Below are 8,824 nucleotides of genomic sequence, written 5' to 3'. Positions count from 1 at the left end.
CTTTTGACAAAGCTTGGGGGCTAGACAAGGGACAAAACGACTGAACTGAATGTTAATTACACTCTGCAGCCTTATTTTCTTTTGATTTGGAGCTGACTGGCAACTAAATTAACAAAAGTGTGACCATAACTGCTGCCCTATTTTCATTTAAAAGGAGAGCAGACTCTAAAAGGCTATCTTTACAAAGAAACAAGTGAGGTCTACTGATTATTGTTAAAGGGCAATGTCTCTAAAAACATAATAATAACAATAACCCCCAAAATACTCAATTCCCGATTGATGTGATAAATTAGTCACTGGTACGTCCACCTTCTGATAATTCTGTGACTTGTGCTTTTTAAAATAAAACGTAAGAAAAATTCAGTGTAATGATTACTCATAGATAGCAATGATCTAATTTTAATCATGTGACCGTAGTACATACTTAGATGTGTTTCCCCACAACTGCTTCGGTATTGGAGAGAAACTGATGTTTGAAAACTCAGATGCTAGTATTTGGTGGGAAAGGAATAATTTGGTTTTGAATTTTTATCTTACTCAGACCTTCTTGTTCTCATGACGGCATTTAGTTTGATTTGTTAAGGTTCATTTACAGTACTTGTATTTTGTAGTAATAACAGCAAGATGCTTTCTCATCCCTTCCCCTCACCCCTCTCTGCCTTGTAAGGAAGCTGCAGCTGCACTAAGTTGTATTTGATCCTTGTCATTGCTCCGTCCTTTTGCACCTGCAGCTCTGTTGGTCTCATCTTAACACCTGGCACCATGAATTATCCTCTTTTTATTCATAGTCAGTAGCAAATCCCATTTAGAGCTAAGCAGTATATATTCTGGCAGTCAAATGACCATAAATGTCAGAATGTATTTCTCAAATGTAAATATAACTGAATAATTATATTCAGAATGCTGTGAAACTTTACAGCACAGAAAGCCCTTTAATACGAGCATGCATAATCTTAAAAAAAACTGCGCAGAACAGCTTTCAGGATTCTCTATCTGAAGTATCAAGTGTGGACGACATAGGCAGTAAAACTGCTTTAGAATGCTAAGTATTGGGTTTGCTCTTCCTACAAATCACAGATTTAGTAAGATTCATTTGTGCAATTTACTGTAACTTTCTGCATTTGGTTTTCAGTCTCTAAAATCTGGATATAAGAGTAAAAAAAAATTCTCTTTGTTTAGAGTATTGCGTATTTGTACTTGACCTACAGCATTGCAAAATAGTTTGCAACATTTGTCAGTTTAGCTGCCGACTTTCTTAGAAGTGGTGCATTTAGACCACTGATACTGGGGGAGCAGTGTTCCTGCTTTTATACGTAAATCGCGTCAAAATTTCTGTGCTTTTAAAGTTACAACTGCTGTAAGAACTGGAAAGCATATATATGAACAGTTTTTGTTCCAAAATGGTTGAAGATAGTTATTTGGGTGTCATAAAATGTCATTTCTGTTCTAGTTACTATTTAATACCAGACAAGTTTTGGTAGTACTACAGACCACCCTGTACTCAGTCACTGTCCTCTACCTCTCTCCTTTTCACACAAAAGCAGCTGCAAAACAAAGTTTTTCTAAAACCAGTCAAGAGTAAAATTCTTTCTCATTTGTCTTCCAGACACGAAGATCGATTGAGAAGTTATTAGAATGGGAAAACAATAGGTTATACCACAAGGTGAGTGCCGCAGGGAGCAGCTTCGTACTGTTGGAGTTTGAATTGCACAGTATGGAAACAGATGCTTTTGTTGAACGAAAAATATGAAAGGTGGACAAATGGGCTAGTCTGTGTGCTGCAATAAAATACAGCTCATTTTTCTTCTTTTTCTTTCCTCCTTGTCTAGCTGTGCTTGCATTGGAGACTAAGCAAAAGGAAATGTGAAACGAATAACATGATGGAATATGTAAGTTAAAGGGCTGTTTTGTGAGTTTCTCTATTAAATGATCATTTATTTTGCTTCTGATCTTATTCTTTTCATGATTATTAATCAGTAAAGGTGTCAGGAGCTTAATCGCCTGAGTGCAAGGATTTTCTACGGTTCACAGATGCATGGTTTCATGTGCAGGACTGATTTATAAAGTTATGAATGACTTGAAAACAAGGCTTCACTGTGTTCTGAAAAATAATAAATTAATTGCCAAGATAAAATAGCTTGAACATGTGCTGATGGAGTGTGAAATTTTAGGTGCTGTATAAAGAATAACCACAACTTTGGTTACGCAGCAAGTCAGATATGGCTGTTTTATATAATGCTAATCAAGTCTAAAAGTATGGAAGAAGACCTTTCAACTAAGCTGTTGGAGCTTAAGAAACCTTTAGCCTTTTTAGGTTTTAACTGCCTCTTACCTCAACCGTCTTGAAAGTATCTTTATCTCCAAGTGGTGTCACTAAAATATTTTTAAGTCAGTCTCTGGAGTTTTAACTTAGTTCAGTCTTTGGCCGAGATTCCATAAGCCCTTTTTGGAAATATACGGTGAGAAGTTATATGCGGTTTAAAATGAATGATCTCCAGTGTGGGATTTCAGTTTGTTTAGCTTGCAATCTCCTTGCTCTTTTTTTTTTTGGTGCTGTTTTTATTTTCATTTTCAAAATATCTTGGAGGCACAGAGAATGGGATGAAATTAAGCTCCTAAAAACGTAAGAAACAGTAGAATTTACATAATTTCTTTTAATGCTCTAGGAAATAGGTGATAGGAAGGGTTAACGTTTTAAAAATAAAGATTAGCCTCTGAGAAATATCTACTGTATTAGTTCTAACTTATCTGTGATCTTTCATTATATGGTACTTAGCTTTGTTGTTTCAAAGAACAGACTATCATGCATATAAAATTTTTAAAAGTGGTTAAATAGTTAGAAATTATATTAAAAGACTCTTTTTCTTTTAGTCTTCCCTTTTTTTCCTGTTTGTACATTAGATCTTGTTTCTAGCCTGAAACGTAAGATCTTTAAAATGCATTTTTTACAGAATGGCTCTATTCAGTTCACTGAATAAGTAGACTTTTTGTAACATCTATTCTACAAAATTTCTTGGTTTAGGTGTGTGAGATGTGACTGAAAAGGGAATAAAGCAAATCTCAGAAAGTAGATTTGAGCTTTACCTGAATGAAATGGTTTTTATTTCAGTGAAAATTTTGTTTTTCTACAGGAAAACATTGTCAGGTTGAATGTTTTGCAGATTCAATTGAAAAAAAAACCAAAACAAAACAACAAAAAACCATACAATGCTAGTTTGTAAATACTATGGCCAAGCAACATTTACAGATGAACATTCATTCTGTTAAATACAATTTAAAATCAGTTGACCTGATTACGTTAATAATATGTAAGCGTGGGCATATAGTTTTATAAGATAAAGATCAAAGATTTTATTTTCAGTTTGTGAAACATCTGATACATTACATCTGGATATATGTCACGAGAAAATTTTTACAAAACTTCCCTGTACCATTCTTTTGTTTTCACTGAATTGATTTGCTAGTGTCTTGAAAGCTACTATTAATGTTGTTTTAATGATTTAATTTTAAATGATAAACATTTATCCTCATTTTTTTTTCAAAGCAGGTGATTTAAATTAGACTCTTGTACCCAAAATGTGGTGCTTTGCCAACCTGAGGTTCTAAACCCACTGTTGTAGATGCTAAATTAAATAAATAATTAAGTAAATTAAATAAAGACAGATAGTCTTACACCTTTGGCATAAACACAGCATTCCAGCTTTACTTCTTCCTCCCTTTTCGAAACCTTGCCTGAATATCAGAAGCCCTGGTATCTCAAGCATCCAGTGGTTGACTCATGTCAGTGATCAATGGATTTTGAGCAGTTTGCATCACTTCTGAACAGAAGTCACTTCTCAATATCTCTAAAAATAAACTTGGACACCTGATTTTGATCCTCATTATTTCAAGTGTTTGCCTTAGAGATAAAATCAGACTGGTTTCTTTTCTGATGTTCAATATGCTATAAGAGATAGAAGTGTGTACTCTGAGCAGCCAAGTTGTGTTCTCCTTTACAATCAAAAACATTTAGAAGCTCTTTTGTAACTTCTTAGAAAGGCAAGCTCCCCTTACCAGTAAAATCCTTAGTTATGTTACCGGATGCATTTATTTGTTTATGAATGCAATCATGCTGCTGTATTATGACTGTCTCTCCGAAGAAAGAAAATGCACAAGTGAACATTTTCTTTAAGCTTTCTATTTAAAGCAGGATAGGTACTTGGATTGTATTCTGGAGTGTACCCTACTATGTGTACACAGCTCAGAAACACATAGTCTAAATTTGAATTGGGACCATAAGAATAATCATGCAAAAGCATTAGTCAAGTTTCTTGTTAACTGCTTGCAGATTTGTTAGATATGGGAACTGTGCAAAGGTTGACAAGCCTTTCTATACAAGTTTTGAACTACAAACGTGATTTAGATTCCTATATTAAATTGAAACAATTTTGAAGTAAAGGGAATTGCATGTGTAATTGAAAATTAACTTTGCGTACCTTGTGCCTTCTGTTTTTTTTTATTTAACTGAATACGTTTCTCTCTCATATTTTTTTCCCAATAAATGAATTATGTAGCAGCTTATTTCATTTTGTTTAGATGCGTTAGGTATTGGTAGGCAAACTTTTCCAATTGAATTTGATTCTTTAAGGGTTTTGGTTTTTGAACTCTAGAAAAGTCATATTTGGTATAGTTGTTTTAATGATCTCCTATCTAAGAAAAACACTGTGATCTTTGATTGTCATCATGACTTGATGTACTTTAACCAAAAAAAAAATTGTTATCATTGTGATAGACATTTAATATATATTTCTTTTCTTTTTATACAGGTCATCCTTATAGAATTTTTACCAAAGACACCGATTTTTCGACCAGATTAGCATTTGATTTATTTATAGAGACTTATTCAAGTATGTTGTCTTTCCAATGGTGCCTTGCTTGGTGCTCTCCTGGTGGTGACATAGCATTGGTTCTACAGAATCTTGTGGTGTTTTCATTCTTTTTTGTTTTGTTGTTTGTTTTTTTTTTTTTTTATAAAAAGAGCATGTTCTAAGTGCATTTGGTCAAACTCTGCAAAGTCATTTCATGCAAATGTTAACTACTACTTAAGTTATTGTTACTTTTACTACTTCTGTTTATTAATGTATCTTGATTTTTCAAAGAGTCTTTTATATGTGTGCGCGCGCGTGTGTACATATATATATTACTATAAATACACAGCTGAAAATGGTATACAAGTGAGCAGGTATTTTTTTATCCCAAAATGACACAACTGATTGACTGTACGTTGTGTAAGTCCTTTTAATCATTCATTTACATGCTGAAGTACCTTCTAAGATCTTCCTAAACTTTTGTCAGTGACTAGTCAATTGTAAATATTTTTATTTCTTTTTGGGATATTGGCTAGCCTCTTCCAACAAAAGAAGGAGATAAGAGTTCTTTTTGAAACTGTGCTTTTTGGAAACCAAATGTCATTGCGTTAGTAGAAATCTCTGTGCTTTTCATAAAGGAGTCCTGTCAGCTGGTTCTGAAAAAGTTCTAATTTAATGGTTAAAAAAAAAAAAGGGCAGCAAAATAGAATTGTTTTACTCAGACTAGAAGAATCGCTGAGAGAATTGCATGCATCTGGTTAGTAGAACTCAAGATCACAAAAATATATTAGTATTGCAGTTTATAATGTAGCTGTTTGAATTCAGGCTAATGCCATCTATCAGCTTTATTCCTACTGTTTACCAGATCCTGTACACAGGGGTGCAGAAGGACTTGTTTTACTAAAACTTATTGTCCATAAGGACCTTTCAGGGTTTTTTTTTGTTTGTGGTGTTTTTGTTTTAAAGCCACATAGGCAGAAAAAAGTTACTGAAGAAACCTTGAACAGTACAGTTCCAGATGCAAATACAGATGCCATGTATTAAATATAATTAAAGCAGGGTACACTGGGCAACAGTGTAAGTTTAAATGTGTTAGGTGATTATTTATTGCACCCTTGCTTCTGCTCATTTTGGTTTACAAAGATTATTTTCTGCATAAGCATAAGACTTTTTTTAACTGGATATATGATATATGCTCGGGTCAGGCCAGTTGTATTTTGTTTCTTCTACTTACACCTTAGTTGTACATATCTTCACGCATAGCTGTGTGGTTTTTTTTAAATTGCAACTCAATCATATTTTTACATTTGCTTTAGGTATCTAAAATTACTGTACATGAACATTAATGTAAGTTAAGAATATGTTCCTTGTACAGTTGTGGTAGCAAGCAATAATGTGAATATACGAAAAAACAGATATACTCTGCTTAATATTTGTATGAATGAAAAGTTGATACCACTACAAGAATAGTCTTCTCTTTCTAATCTTTTAAATACAAGTTTTATTTCAAGGTAATATATTACAGGTACCTTGATGCTGTGAACTATTTTTCTATGTCTTCAAAATATTTATTCTCTGTAAAATATTCTCTAGTGAGTATTATATTCCTAAATTGCAGATAGTGGGAGTGGTCTAGAAAGTTTTAAGTTTTCTTAAATCTAAGCCTTCTGTATCTGTTCCCCAAACTCATCCTTTGCTGAGTTTTTGTCTGTGGATTCCTGCTATTTTTTACTTTGAAAGTAGCTCAGCTATGCTGTTCATACAAGTCTACAAGTGTGTTTCTTTGACTTGACAGAATATGATTTTTAGTTAACAAATACCAGTTTTGTGCTACCCCAGTCTTCTGGGTCCCAAAACAGTTTCCCTCCAAAGTAACTTGTTATATTTTTTTTTTTTTTAAAGAAATCAGTTTCAGCCTCTTTATTACAAATCTGGGTCTGCAGCACTCCTCCTCTCACTCAGAAGTATTAGTTATAGTCTCGGACCAGTTTCCGCCTGCGAGGGAAGCCAGAAACCTAACATTGATGGCAGCTGAGGTTGTGGAGGTTGGAGATGCAGGGGAGAGGTTGGAATTGGACAGAAATGATAACTGGTGATAAATGCTGATGACCAGAAATATATGTTGATTTCTTCAAGTGTCAGTTTTCAATAAAATAAATATTGAATCATACAAGGCCTAGATTTTACTATAATAATTCTCATAATGACTGTATAGATAGGTTTGTGTCATGAATGCAGTTTTCCACTGGTAGTTCATTGTTGCGGAGGGATAGATTAGATATGGCTTGTGGTAGGTTCACGGCAGCACCGCATTCAACGTGAGCCATTTGCCTTAGTTTACTACCCAAACTTTCCATACTGTGTTCTGTGACACCACAACTACCTTACCAGCAGCCCCCAAACCTACCTACAGTAAAGCTAATTTGAGCATGATGTGTGCTAACACCAGAGCAGTGAATAGAGCGTGGCTTACAGGTTTAGAAAGAGTATCTTATTAGTAAAGCTTCCACATAAGCAGTAGTGCTGGTTAAGATCTCGTCTAATTTTAGGTGCATCTGCAGTCATCTACTCGGTTAACAGGCGTTTTGTATTCTAACTATTACTTTCTCTCTAAGAATTCTAGTACAGTGGTCCAAAGTAGAGAGCTCTGAGCAAATAAAAAGTTAAATCCTTTAGTAAGGAGGCCAGACTAATTGCCTCTTGAAGCATTTCTGGTATTTTATTAAAACAATGTCTCTGACTTAAAATGCAACCAGGAGACTTGAGAAACTGCTTTTATATACAGATGAGTTTTGCTCAAAAGTGTTACTCTCCTGATGAAGTAGTACGCCCACCTAGTAAGAATGTCATAAAACATTTTCATACAATCCCTTTCAATTCATTAATTACAATGATAGAAATTGAACATGGCAGGAACTTTAATCAACTATTTAATGCCTGCAGCAGTCATCAGGATTTTCCTTTGATGCTGGTTCTAAAATACTGAATCTATTTACTTTGTGTGCTAGTGAGAAGACATACATTACCTTTTTTTTTTTTTTTTTTTTTGTCAGATTGGCAAAGGATGAAGTTGCAACAGTTTGAGCAGGCCAGAAGCTGTAGTAGAACTTCAGGACATAGTCTGCTCTTTGCTAAAATAAATATTACATTGTACTAATCTGTTCAGTTTCTTGCAATGCAGCAATTCCTGCAAATAATCTTATCTATTTCCAATTTCCTTGAATAGTAGGAGTTAGGTACCCACTTGATAGTTATCATTTAACAAATGATGCTAATTGTGTCTGTTCCACCTTTAGCCTGAAAAACTAATGGTAAAGGCATCAATGACTCCCTCTGAAGGCTAATTAATATTTTTAGGTATAGTGGCCTTTAACTGGCCAATAAAGATTATTTTTTTTAAAAAACTGTAATAGAAGCAAAATGAATTAGTTTTAATCTTTTTGGTGATAGGTAGAAATAAGTCCTGAGGGGAAAAAGGCTTTCTGTCTGGCCCTACATGAAGAATCCTGTAGAGCTCATCTGTTGTTAAATAGCTATGATTTGAAGTTTATGCTGGGATTGGCAAACTTCGCCAGAAATTATAATGTTTGTGGAGATAGGTTACACAGAGTTAGTAGATTTTGTAGCGCAGTAAGAGTCATTTTAATAATCTATGTATGCAAATCCAAAAATGCCCATGGCAAATCTACAGTTTTCCTATGATACTCAAAACCAACCAGAGTAGATTGTAAAAACTTTTTACGGTACTTAGATGTGAATTATAATCTCTGAATCAATTTGTTAAATGATAGTTTTTTGTAAATCTCAAGACCATGGTGTTTAAATGTAATACTCTATCTCTGAGATATATGCTTACTTAAAAGTCAGTTTTCATTTTGTTTCTAAAAGTCATTATTTAGCCCTGAAGGTTGTAGGGAAGAGCTTTAAAATGCAATCTGTAACTACTCAGAAGCCAGAAGGCAAAGAAAAAGAACTTG

General features: G+C 34.0%; 1 protein-coding gene across 1 annotated transcript in view; it reads left to right on the top strand.

The window, feature by feature from the left end:
* CHIC2 (cysteine-rich hydrophobic domain 2) overlaps positions 1-4,856 on the top strand; it is a 34,752-nt gene extending 29,896 nt beyond the window's left edge. The window contains exons 4-6 of the mRNA XM_009885028.1: positions 1,607-1,663; positions 1,830-1,889; positions 4,806-4,856. Coding sequence (XP_009883330.1) covers positions 1,607-1,663; positions 1,830-1,889; positions 4,806-4,856 — 168 coding nt within the window. The remainder of the gene's footprint in view (positions 1-1,606; positions 1,664-1,829; positions 1,890-4,805) is intronic.
* The last annotated feature ends 3,968 nt before the right edge of the window (positions 4,857-8,824 follow it).

This window comes from Charadrius vociferus, unplaced genomic scaffold (assembly GCF_000708025.1).
Source record: "Charadrius vociferus isolate BGI_N301 unplaced genomic scaffold, ASM70802v2 scaffold134, whole genome shotgun sequence".
In the NCBI taxonomy this organism is placed as follows: domain Eukaryota; kingdom Metazoa; phylum Chordata; class Aves; order Charadriiformes; family Charadriidae; genus Charadrius; species Charadrius vociferus.
Note: the sequence above shows the minus strand (reverse complement) of the source record. Positions and strands in the feature narration are given on the sequence as shown.